Source organism: Phalacrocorax carbo, chromosome 1, assembly GCF_963921805.1.
Source record: "Phalacrocorax carbo chromosome 1, bPhaCar2.1, whole genome shotgun sequence".
NCBI classification, from domain to species: Eukaryota; Metazoa; Chordata; class Aves; order Suliformes; family Phalacrocoracidae; genus Phalacrocorax; species Phalacrocorax carbo.
In genome coordinates, this window is record NC_087513.1 from 1982869 (window position 1) to 2005160 (window position 22292).

A 22292-nucleotide genomic window follows, 5' to 3' on the forward strand; every position below is an offset into this window, starting at 1 on the left:
GCACGGGAGGAGAGCTACACCGATAACTCCAAAGCTCTTAACGCACAAAGACAGTGACAAGGAAGGTTTTCCCCAGTACGAACCACCTCTGGCACTATCTGCACACGTGCTAGGAAACAAGAGGGAAGGACACGCTGGCAGCAGCAAGGAACAAACACTCACTGTTCGCACTCATCCGCACACTCTCTCACACTTTTTTTTTTTAATACTTCCTAATTTTTTTGCTATTTGCTAATTTTGAAGTTCAACAAGGAGAAGTGTAAGGTCCTGCACGTGGGAAAACATAATCTGGGAGTGCAGTACAGACTGGGATCCACCTGGCTGGAGAGCAGCTCTGTGGGAAGGGACCTGGGGGTCCTGGTGGGCAGAAAGCTCAACATGAGCGAACAGTGGCTGCTGCGGCCAAGAAGGCCAATGGGATGCTGGCTTGCATCAAAAAGGGCATCACCAGCAGAGAGAAAGAAGTCATTATCCCGCTCTACTCAGTGCTTGTCAGGCAACACCTGGAGCACTGTGTGCAGTTCTGGTCCCCGCTGTACAAAAAGGATGTGGATGGGCTGGAAGGGGCCCAGAGAAGGGCCACCAAGGTGATCAAAGGACTGGGAAGCTGCCGTACGAGGATAGGCTGGGAGAGCTGGGTTTGTTCAGCCTTGAGAAAAGGAGGCTCAGAGGGGATCTCATCCCCATGTACCAGTACTTAAGGGGTAGCTACAAAGAAGATGGAGACTCCCTTTTTACACGGAGTCCCATGGAGAGGACAAGGGGGATGGACACAAGTTGCTCTTGGGGAGATTCCGATTGGACACCAGAGGGAAATTTTGCACAGTGAGGACAGTCACCACTGGAATAATCTCCCCAGGGAAGGGGTTGGCTCGGCCACGTTGGACACCTTCAAGAGTCGTCTGGACAGGGTGCTGGGCCATCTTGTCTAGACTGTGCTCTTCCCAGAAAGGTTGGACTAGATGATCCCTGAGGTCCCTTCCAACCTGTGATTCTGGGATTCTGTGATATTTTGCTATTTTTTTCTAATATTTTGCTGCCAATTATACACAGCTGAACAGTTGCACCATCTTCTGAGGCTGCACAGGAGAAATGAACAAACTTCCAGCCTTTGGGCCTGTTTTGAGCTCCCTGGTGAGCTAGTGGCAGGAGAACCTAAATTTTATACTTTTTGATGCTCATTCCTGGCACACAGCCAGAAACAAGTATGAATCCGCTCCATTTTCTACTACAGCTCTTTATCTGAAGGCTATTTGACATCTGTCCTCTCTCACCATCAGAGGTTATCTTGTATTTCTTCTCTGCGTCTCCATCCAAATTCTTCATTTTGTGCCATATCTCCTTCGCCTCTTCCACATTGATCTAGAAAGAGAAAACAGAAGGGTCTGGAGAGATTGCTCGGAGGAGAAAAAAAAACAGTCCAGGCACAGCAGATCTTGAAAGGCTTCTCTGAAGCCTTTTTCCTCTCTTCTGTGTCACCACCAGTTAGGTTTTTCTCCTCCACAAAGTCTTTTCCCAATGCAGCCCTCTGGAAAGAGCATTTCTTTGGCTCAGCTATTAGGACAGGATAATATAATACCCCCTAACTTCTGCACATTAACGCAAACTTTGTGTTTATTTTGACTTCTCCGGACACCTTGCAAAGTGCTTAAAGGTATTTAATATTTTGAGGCTGTTAATTCATTCCCTGCCAGAAATAACGACTGCAAATTGGATTGCTGCTATCTGGGCTGGATCTGATCGGATGTGATCGATGTGGAGCAGAAAGGCTGATTTTCTCCCCAACTCCAGTCCACGCTGTTTGCAATGTCAGTGCTGCCTTTTTAAGTGCTGCTGAGATGTCTACTCTAAATGAGAATTTTTGGGTTTGGTTCTGCATATCAAAATGACTAAAAAAATGTTTATTGCCTTTACATCTAGTATCACAATGCCACTCAGGCACTGATGTAAATGCAATCTTTTATCTTTTCCTTGCGGGGAAGAAATATCTGCACTGAGCAGAGGCACTGGTAACCTCTAGAAACCAGCTGTGCAAACAGGAAAACCAAACAGGCCCAGTTTCTTTGGATTTGTCACAGAGGAAGAAAATATTTTGTCTAAAGCCGTCAGTTCTTACAGCTGAAGCACAAATACCCGTGAACTGAGAGAGATGTGGGATAACTACAGTCCCTTCTAAACCTTGCAGCCCAAGTCTTGCTTCAACTCAGATACTCACTTGCTTTTCAATTGGGTTCATAAATTTCCTCATGCTATGGGTATTTTTGAACCAAACAGGAGTGTGCTCTTCACAGATTTCTCTATGTGAAGAGGCAAAAAAGTTTTCAAGGGTCTGCGCGACTGTTTTCCCTCGTATGAACAGAGATTGTCCCTCGTGGTTCCGGATAAGGAAACTCACGGAGTATGCTGACATCTTGGAGAAGTTCAGCTTGCCTTTTTCTTTATAGCTGCGCCACAGGTGACAAAAAGTAAGAGAGACATGTTGAAACACGCGTGAAAAGCCTACTGGAAAAGCAAGCTCACTTTTACTTCTGTTGCACACTAACACTTGCAGAAGCTCTGTTTTACTCACTCACTTTGACCTCGTAATGGAATATCTTTAAAATCTGCACATATTTATCCTCACTATATTCCTGGTGGAAGCACAAACTTCTTCATTTTATAGATGAAAAGTCAAGCCAGAGAGCTATTCCCATCATTCACCCCTGCAATTACAGATTGTTTCCAGAGCCAGGTAAGCAGATTCCCCTCTTCCTCCATGTTGTGGCTCATTTTCCCTCCTGTCTGCAGGTTAGATGTGCCAACGTAATTGGTGAATGTAATAGAATTCAATAGACTATTTCAGTTGGAAGGGACCTACGACAAACTTCTAGTCCAACTGCCTGACCACTTTAGGGCCAACCAAGAGTTGAAGCACGTTATTAAGGGCATTGTCCAAATACCTCTTAAACACTGCCAAGTTTGGGGCATTGACCTCCTCTCTAGGAAGTCTGCTCCAGTGTTTGACCACCCTCTCAGTAATGAAATGCTTCCTAATGCCCAGTCTGAACCTTCCCTGACGTAGCTGTGAGCCATTCCCATGTGTCCTGTCCCTGGATCCCAAGGAGAAGAGCTCAGCACCTCCCTCTCCACTCCCCCTCCTCAGGAAGCTGTAGAGAGCAACGAGGTCACCCCTCAGGCTCCTTTTCTCCCAACTAGACAAGCCCAAAGTCCTCAGCCGCTCCTCACAGGACATGCCTTCCAGCCTTGTCACCAGTTCTGTTGCCTTCTTCTGGATGCATTCAAGGACCTTCACATCCTTCTTAAATGGTGGGGCCCAGAACTGCACACAGCGCTCGACATGAGGCCGCACCGATGCTGAATACAGCGGGAGGATCACCCCTTTTGACCGGCTGGCTACGCTGTGTTTGATGCACCCCAGGACGAGGCTTGCCCTCTCGGCTGCCAGGGCCCATGGCTGACTCTTATTGAGCCTGCTATCAACCAGCACCCCCACATCCCTTTCTGCAGGGCTGCTCTCCAGCCACTCCTCTCCCAGTTTATACTCCTGCCCAGCATTACTCCATCCCAAGTGCAGAATCCAGCAGTTGGTCTTGTTAAATTTCACCCTGTTAATCATAGCCCAGTGCTCCAATTATCTAGATCCCTTTGCAAGGCCTCTTGTCCCTCAAGAGAGTCAACAGCGCTCCAGTGGTGGTGCCAGAAACTGCATCATTAGAACAATTCAGAGGTTAAGAAACCTCCTCCTCTGCCAAAGAAAAGCAGCATTTAGAGTGGTTGTACCATGGAAGTGTAAATGGAAAACGGGAAAAAGCTGTTTTCAGTGGCTTTATGTCTCCCTGTGAAGTGCTCCTTGGCCGCAAATGCAGGCAGGATGAATGGCCCCCAAAACAGCAACAGGGCTTACGTCAGCACGGTCTGTGTCAGGGCAGGGCAATGATTCTGCTTCCCCAGGCTCACATGGATGCTAAAATCACCAGCCCAAACAATCTGAAAGAACTTGGAAACTGTAAATCACAGTTTGGCTTGAAACAAGCGAAAGAAATATTTTCTCCCATTATTTTTGCTCGAGGCTTACTTCAAAATCAGACCTTCCCTTTCCTGACATGTCTTTTTCCTGCTCCACTGCCCTTCAGCGAAGGAATCTAAAATCTGCACTCACTGTTTGCCAACACTTTCAAATGCCAAAGAATGGAAAGTCTTGCACGTAACATTTCTGGGGAAGACACTTTTTCCCCTCTCTACAACAGCTTTGTTAAACGCCACGTAAAGGAAATTCAGATCAGCAAACTTCTCCGCATACTTCACCAAGGTTGAGGTCTTTCCTGTACCTAAAGAACAGAAGAAAGTAAACAAAAAGCATCCAGAGTCAGGTATGAATGAATCCGCACACCTCTCATCAGCTTTACCTTCCCCATCCTGCTGTCCTAACTGCACAGCAGGACCCTTTGCAGCTAATGGGAATTTATTCACTGACTCAAGTGAAATCAGTAGAAGCTGTGGAGCAAAGTAGCTTTGACAAAAAATCAGTCTGCAGCCAAAAAACCTTTAAAAAAAATAACTTTTTTATTACCCAATATTCTAGAAGTCTGAACGTACATGAAGCTACTAGTTCTCTTGAAAGACAGCTTGGTAAATGAAATGTTGAAATTGGTCTTCTGAATGATTCATGAGCTCATTTCCTTGTACGATCTCCCACTAACGCTGCTCTCATCTACTCCAGTTTGCTTCAGGACAGCACCGTCCTCACCTCATGGCAAAGTTTCTTCACTCATGGAGCAGCAATCACAACAGAAACCCGAGACAAGGGCTCTGCACATCTCCCAGATGACTCGTGAATGTTGGACAAAGTAGGTCACAGAATCCCAGACTGGTGGGGGCTGGCAGGGACCTCTGGAGCTCACCCCGTCCCACCCCCTGCTGGAGCAGGCACCCCCAGAGCAGGGGCACAGGGCCGCGTCCAGGCGGGGGGTGAATGTCTCCAGGGAAGGGACCCCACAGCCTCTCTGGGCAGCCTGTGCCCCTGCTCTGGCACCCGCACAGACAGGTCCCAGCACAGCTCTCTGGAGGACTCCAGTGGTTAATACTCCCTGTACGCAAAACTGACCATCTGCTCTTTTGCTTCCTAGCTTTTAACCAGCTATTCACCCATGAGGACCATCTTGCCTGGTACAGACATCGGTCTTACCAGTAGATTGCTCCCACATCTCCCTGTATAACACCACTGCCACAGCAGCTTTCACACTCAGCTACTGGTTCAGCCACTTCACCCTCGAGTTCCTTTACATCTTCTGGGTGATGCAGTCTGGATCACAAAACAAACAGTACCAACCCATATTTGATCTGCAACCTCCCCCGTATGAATGTGAGACTGACCCTCTGGTGAACCCCCTATCCTGAGGCCGGTCCTTTCCAAGATGTTCTACAAGGAACACAGACGTAGAAATCGATTTAGCTTTTCTACCGCCACATCATTCACTAAGGCATCCTTTACACTGCGGTTAGATAACAGATGCTGTGGCAAGCATCCTCATCTACATGTCTGAAGAAGGATTACAAGTCATTTATGCTTTTGCCAGCAGTTCCTTGAGCTCTTTTCCTGCCCCTCCTTGTTGCAGTTACACGTAACCTGTCTAAGCTCCTGAGCGTTCCCGCTTTTGTCATTTGGACACAGTGACTTTGTACAGGGATAAGAAACCACCATTTAGCTTCCGTACCGTGGTGCTCAGCTGTATGTGTCCTTCTGCAAGCCTTTCGGGCAGAGAGCATGCATTAGCTCTGAGCCCCCAGTGCAGTGTCTTTAAAGAAAACTCTCTGCAGATGCAGGGAAATTATTTACTTTTCTTTTTCTTTTTAAATAGGCTCCCTCAATTTTATGCAATTCCCTTTTTTTGGCTTGTGTTGCTCTTACAGAGGTGCTAAATCTAAACAAGTACGAGCAACTCCGTCTAGTGGCCTGTGGACAGTAACACTGCAGAACAGGCTCAGCATGTGACTGAGCAACACACGGAGGGTTGCTTCTCCTCTCCGGGGTGCCCTGACAAGCTGCTCTGGGCAGTCGTGACAGCACCCGAACACTTGGTTTCGGTGTTGTGTCCGAGTATGACATTTACCTAGCTTACATGGGAGTAACCACCACCATTCCGGAGCAAAAGCCTGCTCTGACTTTTAGAATTGATTAAAAAGTAAGGTTGACCCCCCTGGCATCCACACAGTTCCTTGGACAGAAGAAGCAGGAAGGGAACGAGCAGAATTAGAGGTTATGCATTTATTCTTACACATAATTTTTGGCTCTTACCTGCAAATGCCATAACTTTCACTATATGACCACGCTCAATTTTGTGATTCAAAATCCTTTGCTGTTCATGGGTCAGCTTTATTTCAGGCAGGCTACTAAAACCAGAAAAAAAAACAGAGGAAAAGGAACTAAGAAAATAAATCCTCCCACAAAAACAAATTGGCTAACAGGAGAAGGAAACCAACAAATGATTTATCCCATCCCACACTCAGGAAGGTGGCACTGGAGCAACTTGGTTATTGTACAAATGAGAAAAGCAGGAAATAGGAGAAGGTTGGAGATAGCAAAAATAAAAATTAAACCCTGGGGAAGGTTACATAGGAAAAGATCTTCTCAAGGGCCCTAAGCCATGCTTTAAAAATTGATTTGGCACCCCGGCTCCTTAGGCTTATTGAAAGCAAACAGTGACTTGGGTTTGGGGTGTTTTGTTGCTTTTGAAAGCATGTACCTTAAATTGCCCTCCAATTTCTCAGTACATAGGTGAGATCAATTATCCCTGACTCTCAGGGGAGCAGAGAGCTTTGATTAACATTAAGGCATTCAGTGCTTCCAGCTGGAGTGCACTTGTTTTATTCCTAAAGGTCTGAAATGTGTAATCAGCCAACAGTGTGAACCATCTCTGTGCACAGGGTCCTCCCCGATACCGCGTGTAAGGGCAGAAAGCCTTGTTTAAGTATCCTTGACATTTCACAGCTGGAAGTTAGATGGCTGCCCCCAGGACGCATCTTTTACTGAACAAGCAAAATCTTCTCAGAGAAAGACTTAGAATGAAAGGGCTGGGAAGCCAAGAAGCACTGAAACCCAATATCTGTTTACCTTTGATTTATTTTTTTTGTTACGACCTCTCTCACTGTTGAGCCTCAGATCATTGGCAATTTTATTGGATTTATCTTTGCTAGACCTCTGTGATGGATGAAAAGCATTCCTGTACCCCTTCTGTAGGCAAGGACAAGGAAGCTAAATGTCTCAACCCAGGATAACTGCAGCAACAGGGGAACGAAGCCTGGATCTCCAGAGGCCAAGAAAGCATTTCACTCCTTACTGTCCTTCCTTTCTAGGCAGCAAGCTACAAACTGATACTAATTTGTAACAGCTATATATATATATATAACAGTTAGCATATAACAGTTATCCAACAGGATCCAGAAAACAGGAGCCAAATAAATATCCTGCAGCTGGTACCTTGTTTCCTCTCGTGCACAGGAAGCAGTGTTTGTAAGTGAACAGCCACTGGGCACGAGCAGGGCTCCCCAGGGCTCAGTGTCGGGGCCAGCCTTGTTTAATGTCTTTATCCATGATCTGGGTGAGGGGATCGAGTGCGCCCTCGGTGAGTTTGCAGGTGACACCAAGCTGGGCGGGAGTGTCGATCTGCTGGAGGGCAGGAAGGCTCTGCAGAGGGACCTGGGCAGGCTGGATCCATGGGCTGAGGCCAGTTGTGTGAGGTTTAACAAGGCCCAGTGCCGGGTCCTGCCCTTGGGTCACACCGACCCCAGGCAGCGCCCCAGGCCTGGGGCAGAGGGGCTGGGAAGTGCCCGGCGGAGAAGGCCCTGGGGGTGCTGGCTGACAGCCGGCTGGGCATGAGCCAGCAGTGCCCGGGTGGCCAAGGAGGCCACCAGCCCCCGGGCTTGTGTCAGCACTGGTGTGGCCAGCAGGAGCCGGGCAGGGATGGGGCCCCTGTGCTCGGCCCTGGGGAGGCCCCACCTCGAATGCTGGGCTCAGGTTTGGGCCCCTCGGGACAAGAAGGGCCTTGAGGGGCTGGAACGTGTCCAGAGAAGGGCAGTGGGGCTGGGGCAGGGTCTGGAGCACAAGTGTGCTGGGGGGCGGCTGAGGGGGCTGGGGGGGTTTAGCCTGGAGAAGAGGGGGCTGAGGGGAGCCCTTCTCGCTCTCTGCAGCTGCCTGAGAGGGGCTGGAGTGAGGGGGGGGTCGGTCTCTGCTCCCAAGTCACCAGTGATGGGACAAGAGGAAACGGCCTCAAGCTGCGTCAGGGGAGGTTTAGGTTGGAGATTAGGGAAAAATTCTTCAACAAAAGGTTGTCAGGCCCTGGCACAGGCTGCCCAGAGAGGTGGGGGAGTCTCCATCCCTGGAGATATTTAGAAGGGCAGACGTGGTGCTTGAGGACATGGTTTAGTGGTGGGCTTGGCAGTGATAGGTTAGCAGTTGGACTCGATGATCTTAAGGGTCTTTTCCAACCTTAACGATTCTATGATTCTATGATTATTTGTGCTACAGTAACACCACCAGCAAGCCAGCCCCCATTTTGGCCGGCTGTAGCTTGCAGTGTTCTAGAGGAATACACTGTTAAAATTAAAGCAGGCACTCTCCCCTCTTTCCAGAGCTTCTTATCCATAGGGAGAGCGGTGATTTGGGAACATATTTTGGGGTCATTTGGACTTTGTGAAATTTCAGTGGCCATTACACTGGGGCACACAGAACTGTGTTCCACTGACATACAGACCCTGATATTTGCTGGAAAAGCAACACAGCGAGTCATGCCTGATCCAGAAGGTTCCAGCAAAGCATCAAGGACAACTTTTGATGCAAGTGGTGGAAGAGCCAACGAAGCGAGATGTGCTGCTCAACCTTATCCTAACAAACAAGGAAGGGCTGGTGGGGGATGTGAGAGTATGGGGGTAGCCTTGGCTGCAGTGACCATGAGATGGTAGAGTTTAGGATACTGTGAGGTAGAAGCAGGGCTATGATTCAGGTTACATACAGCCTTGGACTTCAAGAGGGCCAACTTTGGCCTCTTCAAATACCTGCTAGGAGGAATCCCATGGGCTAGGACTCTGGAAGGCAGAGGGGTCCAAGAGAGCTGGACAATATTCAAGGACCACTTCTTCTAAGCTCAAGATCGGTGTATCCCCAGGAGGTAGAAGTCAGGCAGAGGAGCCAGGAAACGCACATCGATGAGCAAAGAGCTTCTAGAGAAACTCAAACGGAAGAAGGAGGTTCACAGTATGTGGAAAAAGGGACTGGCCACTTGGAAAGAATATAGGAATGTTTTCAGGGTATGCAGAGATGCAACAAGGAAGGCCAAGGCCCACTTGGAATTGAATCTGGCAAGGCATGTCAAAGATAACAAGAAGGCTTCTTTATATCCATCAGCAGTAAAAGGAAGAGTGGGGATACAATGGGCCCACTGGTGAACAAGGAAGGGGCCCTGGTGATGCAGGATGCAGAGAAGGCGGAGCTACTGAATGCCTTCTTTGCCTCGGTCTTTACTGCAAGGCTGGGCCTCAGGTATCTCAGCCCTCAGAGAAGAGAGGACAAATCTGGAGAAAGACAGACTTCCCCTTGGTTGAGAAAGGCTGGGTCAGAGATCACCTATGCAAACTGGATCCTTGCAAATCCATGGGCCCTGATGGGATGCACCCGCGAGCCCTGAGGGAGCTGGTGGATGTTCTTGCTGAGCCACTCTCCATCATCTTTGAAAGGTCGTGGAGGACAGGAGAGGTGCCCGAGGAGTGGAGGACAGCAAATGTCACTCCAATCTTCAAAAAGGGCAAGAAGGACATGGGAAACTCTAGGCCAGTCACCCCACCACCACCCCTGGAAAGGTGATGAGCCGTTCATCCTGGAGGCCATCTCCAGGCATAGAGAGGACAAGAAGGTTATCCGAAACAGTCAACATGGATTCACCAAGGGAAGATCATGCTTGACCAACCTGACAGCCTTCTGTGATGGTGTGACTGGCTGGGTCGACGAAGGGAGAGCAGTGGATGTTGTTACTTCAGTAAGGCATTTAACACTCTCTCCCACAGCATCCTCACAGCCAAGCTAAGGAAGTGTGGGTTGGATGAGAGGACAGTGAGGTAGACAGAGAACTGGCTCAACAACAGAGCTCAGAGGATCATGATCAATGGGGCAGAGTCTAGTTGGAGGTGCGTAACTAGTGGTGTTCCCCAGGGGTCTGTGCTGGGTCCAGTCCTGGTCAACATATTCATCAATGACCTGGACGAAGGGACAGAGCGTAACCTCAGCAAGTTCGCTGATGATACCGAACTGGGAGGAGCGGCTGATACACCAGAAGGCTGTGCTGCCATCCAGCGAGACCTGGACAGGCTGGAGAGCTGGGCCCAGGGGAACCTCATGGGATTCAACAAGAGCAAGTGTCGGGTCCTGCCCCTGGGGAGGAACAACCCCCCGCACCAGCACAGGCTGGGGGGGACCTGCTGGAGGGCGGCTCTGCTGAGAGGGTCCTGGCAGTACTGGGGGGCAGCGAGGTGACCCTGATCCAGCACCGGGCCCTTGGGGCCAAGGGGGCCAGCGGTGTCCTGGGGGGCATGAAAAGGAGTGTGGCCAGCAGGGCGAGGGAGGTTCTCCTCCCCCTCTGCTCTGCCCCAGTGAGGCCACACCTGCAGGGCTGCATCCAGTTCTGGGCCCCCCAGTTCAAGAAGGGCAGGGAACTGCTGGAGCAAGGCCAGCGCAGAGCTGCCAAGGGGATCAGGGGCTGGAGCATCTCCCTGGTGAGGAAAGGCTGAGAGACCTGGGCTTGTTCAGCCTGGAGAAGAGAAGGCTGAGGGGGGATCTCATCAGTGCTTATAAATACCTGAAGGGTGGGTGTCAGGAGGATGGGGCCGGGCTCTTTTCAGTGGTGCCCAACGCCAGGCCAAGGGGCCACGGGCACAAGCTGGAACACGGGAAGTTCCACCTGAACATGAGGCCAAACCCCTTTGCTGTGCGGGTGCCAGAGCAGGGGCACAGGCTGCCCAGAGAGGCTGTGGGGTCCCTTCCCTGGAGACATTCACCCCCCGCCTGGACGCGGCCCTGTGCCCCTGCTCTGGGGGTGCCTGCTCCAGCAGGGGGTGGGACGGGGTGAGCTCCAGGGGTCCCTGCCAGCCCCCACCAGTCTGGGATTCTGTGATCCATCAGTGAATAATGACTTTTAAATACAATCAGTGCTTGGTAATTCAATTTTTACAGATTTAAGGCCTGAGTCTGGTTTTCCTGTGAGAATTCAGGGAGTATATGGCAAGGAGCAGAATAAGGTTGAGTCTTATCAACAGTCTCTGCCATGAAACCTTTGCTCCCCCTCCAAGGTTTAGCACTCTATGGTAAAATAGCATTACCTTGACCATAAGTCTTCTCTGCAGCGTGAAGCCAGTGTTTCCTCTTCCACTGTCGGCATAGTTGCAGAAGAATTTTCCATCAGATACAAGCAGTAGAAAATATTGTAATGGATCCTGGTAGAAAGAACAAAAGAGAATCTATCACTGATAAATCATCAGTAACAAATTAAACATCTGCAGCCACCTAACAGACTGACATCTTGAATACTTCCAACAGAACAATGCACAAATCCCCAAGCGCTCAGGGAGTTGCAGGAGACCATTAATATTTTAAAGTGCAGTTAGTTATAACCTTGAAAAGCGACTGCAATGGCACCGTGGGGACAGCTCTGTCTGTGGCCTCTCCCTTACTCCTGCTGGGTTTGTGTTCCAAGGTCTGCTACGCAGACATGACCTGGGATCAGAATCCACAGGATCCTTTTGCTCTCCTCAACCACTATCAGCAATGGGATCTGGGGGAGCCTGAGAGAGAATGTGGGCTAGTTTAGGCCCCTAAAGTGAACCAGTTTCATCAACTGCCTTATGATGATTTTATACAAGCCATGACAATACTTCATAGTGCTTTGCTACTGCAAAGAGAGGAGTGCAGCATCTCTTCGCTTTAATTACCCTGGCAACAACTAGTTTAAAATTTACTTCCATCATACATCAGGGTTGACACCACTGTGGTTTTACCTCTTCTAGTGCAGTTTTGTTCCTGTGACTGAACAGCTGCCACTGCAGGCCACGCTCCAGGACAGACTCTGTGTCTCACATTAGGTGACCTGACCCTCAGACTCACTAGTTGCTCATAGAGCTGCACATAGGTACCAGACCCCTGTGGGCACATTTCCTCCTTATGCCCTAAATCACAAACCTCACATGGTCTGAAGAGATCATGACAGAAGAGACATGGTCATTCCTATTTCTTCTAGTCTAGATTGTTCAAGGAGATGGAGATGGGATGTGGGTGACATTGACCATGAACCCTCAATGCTTGTGAGCAACACCCTCTGTCTGCCACAGCTTCAGCAGGCTTCACCCATTTACGCAAGCTTATGACCTTAGCCAGCAATTTTCTATCACTGACAGGCCAAACAAGCATCCTGACTTCCCTGGTTGGTAGCCTGAGCCCGTGGCCCATGGTTGAGTAAGCAGAAAATGAACACTTCTCTTGTGCCTAACACAGGCTGAACTATAACTTGCAGAGGGCAGCCTACAGAACCATCTTCCTTCTGGCTATAGATTCCTTTTCCAGCGCAGTTCCTTTCCAGTCTTCTCACAAGAAGAATTTACACGTGTCCTTAATCCTCATCTCAGTCTCACTGCAATTCTGAACCAACGTGTGGGCTCTTACCTGCATTACCAGGCACCTCGGCGAACAAAAGGCATAGGACGGATTGCTACACACATGCAATGGGTGCTCCTGGGACTTGTCGTGTGATTTAAGAGGAGTGAAGTGAGTAACTGGTCTCAGGAAGGTAATAATTGCATTAAATTGTTGCAGCTGATGTGTATTTATTTCTAATCAGAAAGTTTCTACAGCTGCTTTAAAACCTGCTTTTGTATCTGAAAAATACTTTTTGCTTGAACACAACTTTCTAAAAAACAAGCAGGCTATGAAACAGTCTAGGAATTAAAGCAAACCTAAAGGCAATGCTCCTAGATGTTCCTGCAAAAAGCTAGGGATGCACACACTGTTCCTGACAAACTGCATGCACCGAGGAACCGAAAGACAATTCCAAGAGGAACATAATTGCTCATGAGCGTATATTCACTGCATATAGATCACTGAGGTTAGTAAAGACCTTTACGATCATCAAGTCCAACCGTTAACCCAGAACTCCCAAGTCCACCATTAAAACATGTCCCTAAGTGCCATGTCTACACATCTTTTCATAGAAACATAGAATGCCCTGAGTTGGAAGGGACCCACAAGGATCAGAGAGTCCAACTCCTGTCCCTGCACAGGACACCCCAAATTCACACCGTGTCTCTGAGGGCCTTGGCCAAGTGCTTCTGGAATATCGCCAGGCTGGTGCCGTGATGCCTCCCTGGGGAGCCTGTTCCAGGGCTCCATCACCCTCTGGGGGAAGGACCTTCTCCTAATGCCCAGCCTAACCCTCCCCTGACACATCTCCCGGCCATTCCCTCGGGGCCTGGCGTTGGTCACCAGAGAGCAGAGACCAGCCCTGCCCCTCCTCCTGCCCTCGGGAGGGAGCTGCAGAGCGCCATGAGGGCTGCCCTCGGCCTCCTCTGCTCCAGCTGAACAAACCCAGGGACTCCAGCCGCTCCTCGTACCGTTTCCCCTCAAACCCTTCCCCAGCCCCGTGGCCTCCTCTGGACACTCTCCAGTACCTTTATACCCTTCATGTCCTGTGGCACCCAACGCTGCCCACAGCACTCGGGGTGAGGCCACCCCAGCGCGGAGCAGAGCAGGACAATCCCCTCCCTCGCCCGGCTGCGATGCAGGGCTCGGTGCCCCCCAGGGCACGGTTGGCCCTCGGGGCTTCCAGGGCACGCTGTTGGCTCATGTTCAGCATCAACATCAGCCATTTTAAACACCTCCAGGGATGGTGACTCCACCACTTCCCTGGACAGTGTGTTCCAGCGCTTGACAACCCTTTCAGTAAAAAAATTGTTCCTAATATCCAACCTAAACCTCCTCTGGTGCAACTTGAAGCTGTTTTCTCTTGCCCTGTTTCCTGTTACTTGGGAGAAGAGACCAACACTCACCTTGCTACAACCTCCTTTCAGGCAGCTGCAGAGAGCAATAATGTCTCCCCTCAGCCTCCTCTTCTCCAGGCTAAACACCCCCAGCTCCCTCTGCTGCTCCTCATAAGACCTGAGCTCCAGACCCTTGGCCACCTTCATTGCTCTTCTTTGGCCATGCTCTAGCACCTCAATCTCCTTCTTGTAGTGAGGGGCCTTAAATATATATTACATATTGGCAAGCCTAGAAAGAGAGGCAGGGAGGCAGGAAGCATCTGCCCACTCGTTACCTGTTAGTGATCACGATGTTCTTCTCTCTCATTGCGTACAGAAGCGTGGCGATGCAGTAGAGTGTCTCGGTCACATCCACCACAGACAGGGTAGAGCAGGGTCTCTGCAGACACGCCATCAGCCTTCGGATGTCGCTGACACCATTGGAGAAAAGCACCATGACTGCAATTATGGCCCACATGTTCTCAGGCTGGTATAGGCAACAACAAGAAAGAGTGAGCAAGAAGCTTTGAGCCTTTAGGAGCAGGGAAACCCTGCTTCAACACTATAAGAACACTTACACCACGATGAATAGTTAAATCCTGTTCAGTCACCCTGAACAGGACCAACTAACACTCCAAAGGGAAAACTTTAGATGCAGGAGAGCAGATATGACCTTAAAGCACCAGCAGTTGTTAAACATTTTAAATAAACCAGTTAATAGCTGTTAAACCTACCCCCGTCTTGCTCTGTAAATGTGGCAGTTTGTTGGCGACGCAGACTTCAGCCTTCGAGAAGAGGTGATGACTCTTCAAACACCGGAGAACCGCACTGGGATTTACCTTCCGACTTGTGGATATGGCAGACACGCACCTGGGCAGAACAGGAACAGCAGCATTTGCAGAGAAGGTTTATCAAGGAAGTTTATTCTCCAAGTAAATAATGCCTCTCCAAAGTACCATCAGTCAGGCTGTAGTTAAGTACAACTATTCCTTGCTGTGTGCCCCACAGATTTGACTGGATGCATTCAGCAGCGAGGCTGCAAGGTGCTGAACTTGGATTTCCAACCCTAGTTCTTGTGCCTAGAGCCATTTAGACAAGTAATTCCCAGTTCTGTTACACAGACATGTGCTTAAATACTTTGCTGCATCAAGCCCTTGGTCTGCAAGTTCATCCTGGCCGTATCCTTCCAGAAGATGGATCTACCTCGCTCCTAACCCAGTTTGACTCTTCCGTTTGCACCATTTAACTGCCATACAAAATTGCCCACTAGACTGCAGAGATCTGAGCAGAGCGCTTGCTTTTATCAGGGATGCATCTTGGGCTTGGGCTTGCTGCTGAGCTGTGACTGGTAAGTCAGTGCTGGTCCAGGAACGCAGCCTTTCAGAAAAGGAAAAGAAGAAAATACATTGGAGATAGGAGGGACCAGGAAGAAGAGCTCACACCCTCTACAAGATATTTCTGTTTTAGCTAAATCCAGGAGATGCTGAGCCACTCCGAGTCCCTGGCTGGTCCAGAGATGGAAAAGCAGTGCTGACATGACAAATCCTGAAATGTAAATGGGTGCTAAAAGGGATGCTTAAACTGAGTCTCGCTTTCTCCAGCATGGTCACCCTGCCAGAAGCAACCATATAACATCTTCTCCAAAGCTTGTTGTTGGGTGCCAGGAGGCAGCAAGCAACAGGACAGCCCAGCCTTTTTACATTTTGTTGTCTAATGCTTGCCTTGGAGCTCCCAGAAGCTTCTCTCAATTGCTGTACCCAACCTGGCTGTGCTCTGACAACAGGTCCATCACTAAAACCTTCCTTTGAGCCTCCAGATCCAGCCTGTGGAAAGCTTGCAGCTGCTTGCTGACGCCCTCTTGCTCAGGCTCTCCTCACCTCTTTCCTCCTTCGGTGCAACAACCACCTCCCTGCCCTCCAAGAGGCAACACCACCCAAGTCAAAAGGCCACCACCAAGACTGTTCTTCTGCTCCCTCTTCCCAGTCCACATTCAGCTTCTCCATCTCCTCAGACATTAGTACAAGCCTATCCCTGTCCCAGGCTTTGCAGCCTCTCCCTCGCTTATCCACCACATCTCACTGGCTATCAAAATCAGAACGACTGCAGAAGCAACTTTGGAAGCCACATGCTCAAAGCAGGAACGACTTTAAAGTTTCGTCATTTGTCCAGTTGAGGTCTGAGCATCTCCAAGAATGGAGATTCCCCACCTCCCAGGGCCAGCATTTGACCACTTTCCCAATATCTAACCAGATTTCCTATGCCGTAACTTGGGATCGTGGCCTCTTGTCCTCTCACTGTGCACCTGCAAAAAGAGTTTGGCATCGTGCTTTCTACAGCCCCTCATCAGGCAGGGGAAGAAAGCAATTAGATCCTCTTTCCACCTTCTCTTCTGCTCACACATCATGTGCTCCCAACACAAAGAAGAGGAAAGGGAGGGGTTTTTTACCTATTTCTAGAACCCTATTAGTGATTTCTACTGTTCCTTCCTCACCTTCCTGTATGTCTCCCACCTGTTTGGAAGACAAACCGTGTTCTCTCCTGGCAATTTGGAAGAAGACCCAAAGCAAGGAAGGTCTGAGGATCTACAGGTACAAAAATCAAGTGCTGAAATGGACTCACCTGATCAGACCCAACACACATTCTTTCTGCTCCTTTGTTATGGCAAAATCCTGCAAGACCTGTTCAACTCTGTGCAGGGCCGTGTCCTCCTTCATTAGGTACCGATGGTACAGCTTCTTCCAAGGAATGAACTAGAATGTGAAGCACATACCACCATCTTTCATCTCACAGCACTGGAAAATAGGTTTCTTCTGGCGATAAGCTAATAAATGTGACTTCCAAAGAAGACCTGGAGTTCAAAAAGTCCCTGTAGTGTGATGGAAACAGGTATCTAGCATGAGATGGGGAAGGAAAGAGGCAACAGAGGAAAGAGAGAAAGACTTGCTCTGCAAACTTGCCTATAAAAGGCTGTTTTTCTAGAATGACAGGAACAGGATCATGACGGTTCAGTTTCAAATGTCAAAGCGTTAAAGAAGCGGGGATTATTTTCAGCACTAGTGCACAGATTTGCTCTGAGCGGGGTCTGAGTGCTTAAAATCCCTGTGTCCATGGAGCCCTAGCCTCCTGCAGCCTGTGCTTTGGACTTCTTCAATAAAAACAGACAGGGCGCTGCCTTTTAGGCTGTGTTATGGAGTGAAGAGCAGATTTGGGAGAGGACTTGAACACACCAAGCATTTAATGCATGCGTTTTCTATGCATCTCTCTAGCTCTTCAGGCTTAAAGCATGCCCATTAAGCTGTTAAAGCACTGAGTGCAGGACACCTCCTGCATCGTGCCCAGCCTTACCCATTCAAATTTATCAGAAGGGCATGAACAAGAACTTGGACCTCTGCAACAATCAGGGCTGTGATTGATTGGTCCCCCACCACGCTGAGACAGCCTCCACGTACAAGCTGAGGATTTCCAGTGTGAGTGGCGAGCAAGTCTAGTGGTTCCAGCTGTCTCTGAGCCACCTTTAATTGGAATGCAGAGATCCTCTCTGCAGCCAAAACAACTGCCAGTGAGTTCACGACTGTTTGTACTGCAAGGGCCTTGACCGCAGATGAAGCAAGCTCCATAAAAACAGAGTTAAAGGCCATTCCTGTAAACATGTTTGAGTATAAGAGACACCACACATACACAGGCTGGAGGACAGTGACGTATACCAGCCATGAGAGGACACTGGCCAGTCTGGCAGCCAGAATTTCCTGCATGATCCCTCTGAGAAAAAAAGGCTGCAAGGAAAAGAGTGAAGGGGGATTTTGTGGAGTCTTACAGGATGCTCTTTTTCCATGTATGGGAAGAATGCATCAAGGGAAGTTACTGCAATATTGATCTGAAACAGGCTGGCATCTGAAGATGCCACTGTAGTCCTGAAGACCAAAAAACAAATGACCTCATGAGAAAGGATGTGGGCATTAGGGAACAATAAAGGGATTTAAAGGAACAAAGAGAGACAGACACAGCACGGATGCTCCTACAACAACACATGCAGCCACAAGACTAAGTCAGAACAGAGCGGTAGAAGAAGGGGCAGGCTGAAATCAGTATCACAGCAGTCCTTACCAGTGGATCACTGACTATCGCCCTCCAGCAGCGACACACCAGGCTCAGGTTCTGATACAGATCAGTCACTGGGAGGAGAGCAAAGATGTACCTAAGGATTTCAACAGGCAGCTCCTCAATACTTCCCTGAGGCACTTCCCAGTTCCGAGTCCCCAGGAGTCCATAGTGTTCATCAGGGACTGGTTCAATTTCCATATTATCAAGTTCCTGCTTGATCTGGCTGCATTCCTGCTTGATCTGGCTGCATTCCTGCTTGATCTGGCTGCATTCTGGATGAACCACCATTGGCTTCTTCTCAGGCGAACCCCACAAATCGTGCTCTGGGTTGCTAATGCCTGCAGCTGCAGTGGACAGAGGCCGTTTTCTGGAGCTTTCTGTGGGAGCTGGTACAAAGTCCCCATCCTCCAGAAAAGAGCTGGAATCACTGCTGATCTCTGTCACAGTGGAGACACTGCTGAAGAAATCACATTCAGTGAAGATGGGATCCAGTTGCTTTTCTTTGATTCTACTGTTCTTCGTCCCACTGGCACCTACTTGTTGAATCTGAGAGATCCTGAAGTAATCAGTGATGCTCTTCTGCTGACCTTGGCCTGCAGAAAGAGGAAGAGCATGAATGAAGTCAACAGAAACAAGCCCACTGCCCCTAACTGAGCTAACAAGGAGACCAGAGGTTGTGTAAGGTGGTAGTCATTTCCACAGGGTTCCTCATAGACGTACGAGCTTACTACAGGTGAACTGCCCTGCTTCATATTGCTTCTCTGGCAACCTATGGAGGTCAGCAGAACAACATTCATCTCTTTGCACTGTCCACATAATCTGGGCACTGTTAAGGTACATCTGACACCTCCACTAGCTTCTAGAAAAAGACACAGTCTGCATAACACTCTCTCAGATCAACAACTCTTAGCTACATAACACAGCAGATGTGTGTTAAATAGAAACACAGCTGCAGAATGAATTTCATGGGAGATAGCTCCACTAGCCAAAGAAACAGAAGTAGGGAAGGAACAAAACTCAGGACTTGAGGAGTTGTGATGTGCCTCAGACTGAGGTTGGGCTCCCAGCGGTTATTTATTGTTCTTAACCTGGTGAATGAGAAGCACACTAAGATTTTAGAAAACCTTCAGGGTTTAACTACTCTGCTCCATGAGCAGGTCACAGCACCAAGCCTCTAGCAGGCTGCTCCTACCACGGCGTAAGAGAGACCAACGCCTTTAAGAGGATAAGCAGCCATTTCTTGCCAGATATTTCCTGTCTGCAATGTCAGAAACCACTGGAGACAATAAAGGAAACCGAAACTTGGCAAGAGATTGCTCTCAGCAGCCTTTCCTTTCTCTGACAGCCACACAGTCTAGGTAGCACACAGACTAAACTTACCAGCACTGACAGTATTCATTCCGCCCAGCTCCTAGTCTGCAACGTATCCTGATGCTGAGCTAAGAGGCGACTCGAGAAGAACAAAATCACAAGCAGCTAGTGCTGATTTTAATGCATTTTATTTCTGGATGCTCATGAAGGCATAGCTTAAAGAAATCTGATTTGCAAGACATTTGCTGCTTAAAAAGCACCAGCTCCCCTGCTGAGAGTCCAATACCTTAAAACTTGGAGCATCTAAGATTACTAGATATTTAAAAGTGAGGTAGCCAAAGATACCGCCAACACGAAAACGGAAAAGAAAAGTATGTCTATGAGCACAGAGTCTAGGACTCTGGTGTCTTGTCCTGGCTCACCAGCAGATATTCTCTGTGAAGTGAGTCAGCTCACACCAAGGTGCAGAGAGATTCCCAAGCCTCCCAGGGCAATGCTGAAATGCTCCTAAGTCTGACCTTCCCCAGAGACTAAGGCACTCAGGAGTTCAGGAATAACTCAAGATGATTTTTCTTTGCTTTCCACCAGTCTCCTTGCCCACGTGTCCAGGGCATCTCTTGCTGTTACACAGGTTTTGAGGCTGAGCCTTTAACCCTGCACCATGAGCTATTTTAAAACAGCTCCTCCACCTTCAGTTCGAGCCCCGAGACCTGTTGTGTGCAGATTAGCTCAAAGTTTTATCAATCCTCAAAAGCCCTCTAAGGCTTCAGCACTTTTGGAACCCACCTCTACGAGTCATGTATCACAATGTTTCCCATTCCCAGGAAAGTCAAAGATCATTAATATGTGTTAAGTGTTCAACAACACTTTTGCAGTCCTATATAACTAGACAGGTCATTATTATTTAATAATATCCTAAAGAGCATTTAGAAGCAGGAGTCACGTCATTAATAGTGCCTAATTGCAGAGGCTGTAGCGTTCTTCAGGGGGAAGCTGCTGTTCTCCCCAGGTAGTCTGACAGCTCAGCGACATCAACATGGAGGCATTTCTGGTGTGAGGAGCGACTAAACACAAATGTGAAGGCAAACTCACTCGCTCCTGGAGGGAAGGACTCAAGGTATCTCTTTTTCTTGCCACTTGACTTTGCAGAGACAGAGATTAAGCCCAGTTTTGCCATGCACCACTCAACCCCAACCAATTTCTTCCACTTGTACTCACCTCACCTGACATTACTCCCCCATCAGCAAGAGTTCAACGATGGATTATACAATGTTCCGCATCCCATTAGCATTTTTCTCCCCCAAATTCCTCACAGCCTTCAAAATATTTGCAATCAGCATACCTCCTTGATGTCTCCTTGTCCGGTGGGTGGGATGGAGGCCCCCGTTTACATCTCCTTTAGTTTGCCTTTGACTCAACGGCTGCATCAGGGAGGATAAACCTTCTGCGCTCTGGGTGAGAGCTTCGCAGTCTTCGGCTGTGAGGTGCTTTTTTTTGAATGGCTTCATTGCTTTTCCAACATACAAATAAAAAAAAAAAAAAAAGACCCCAAACTTTTAGCAAGCAATATACAGTCTGTGGTTTTAACAGGGGCATAAGCACACAGTTTCTTTTCAGAAATTTATAGTCCTGGTGTTTCAGCCAGGAGTTTCTCCGAATAAAGCAGAGCAGAAGCTTGTACAATGCTCTGGTGAGGTGCTAAGGAGGGCACCGCATTGTATCAAGGCAACATGTCTGCAGTCACCACAACAGTGACTTCACCCCAGGTCCCCACCCCTGTGCTGTATGAGGCTTTGGAACAAAAGAGAATGATGTAAAAATCAGAATCCGTGCAAGTTTTGCGGCTTTCCCTACAATACCGTAACACGAAGAAACAGATAAAGGCATTTGTGTAAATGCAAAGTATCATTAGCAGGACACCGAGGAAGCCAGCGGAGGCTGAACCGTGCAATGGAGGCGACAGTGTCATGCCTGGGGAAAATCATAGCCAACGTTCAAACACGCAAACCTGAGCCTCTCGCAACCAGATCCAAGCTGGGATCCTCCATTAAGGAGGAAACGCAAACCACTTGCAGTGCAGCTCTTCCCCATGAGAGGGATGGTTATGAAGCAGCACAAAAGTTATTTTAAGAAAACCTTACTTGAAATCCGCACAAGCTCCTCTTCCGTCTGCAGGACGACCAGCGGAAAAAGGACAAACAACGCAACTTGCTTCTACCAAAAACATGCACGAGAAACCCGAAACCACAGCACAGGATGGGCTTCCTTCCGATAGCAGAATTATCAGCAAAACACTGCTCACGTGGTATCGCTTTTACTTTATTACCACACTGTTTTGCGGAGGATAAACTCCTCTACCATGCTTATGGCAGCCAGGAAAGTAATCGACTGAACTCATACAGCAGGATCCAAAGGTCAGTTTGTTTCGTTATGCTGCTTCCCCCTTTTCATCCACGTCAGCAAAACGGAGCGGCATTAAAAAGCTGTGCTGAGCTCCCCAGGGAGGCTGTTTTCTAACATCCCATGTTCCTCAAAACACAGCAAATGAGGCAAGCAGAAGAGAAAAAGCAATGCAAGACAGTCCCATGACACTTAGGGACATGGTTCAGTGGTGGACTTGGCAGTGCTGGGTTTATGGTTGGACTTGATCTTAAGGGTTTTTTCCAACCAAAATGATTCTGTGATTCTATTCTATGATTCTACTTAAAAATGGTGCTTCTCACTTGAAATTGAAAAGTTTTTCAGATTAAACAGCAGGAATCATTGAAGCACCCCAATTCTCTTAAGCACATGGTCCTGGCAAACATCAAGAGCTGAGGTACCGGCTCTAT

The 22292-nt window shown here is 48.6% G+C and overlaps 1 protein-coding gene across 6 annotated transcripts in view; it reads right to left on the reverse strand.

Moving 5' to 3' along the window:
* The window catches only part of FBH1 (F-box DNA helicase 1), a 35970-nt gene that overhangs the window by 12651 nt on the left and 1027 nt on the right, over nucleotides 1-22292 (reverse strand). For 3 of the 6 annotated variants that reach the window (XM_064441824.1, XM_064441830.1, XM_064441864.1), the window contains exons 3-13: nucleotides 20804-20971; nucleotides 18154-18743; nucleotides 16669-16799; nucleotides 14784-14919; nucleotides 14346-14536; nucleotides 11365-11478; nucleotides 7478-7663; nucleotides 6296-6390; nucleotides 4160-4328; nucleotides 2216-2444; nucleotides 1275-1362 (exon numbers count right to left, since the gene is read on the reverse strand). In XM_064441824.1, coding sequence (XP_064297894.1) covers nucleotides 1275-1362; nucleotides 2216-2444; nucleotides 4160-4328; nucleotides 6296-6390; nucleotides 7478-7663; nucleotides 11365-11478; nucleotides 14346-14536; nucleotides 14784-14919; nucleotides 16669-16799; nucleotides 18154-18743; nucleotides 20804-20971 — 2097 coding nt within the window. Of the gene's footprint in view, nucleotides 1-1274; nucleotides 1363-2215; nucleotides 2445-4159; nucleotides 4329-6295; nucleotides 6391-7477; nucleotides 7664-11364; nucleotides 11479-14345; nucleotides 14537-14783; nucleotides 14920-16668; nucleotides 16800-18153; nucleotides 18744-20803; nucleotides 20972-21602; nucleotides 21815-22292 lie in introns of those variants that run through there. The other 3 variants (XM_064441853.1, XM_064441844.1, XM_064441837.1) reach the window with 3 other exon arrangements.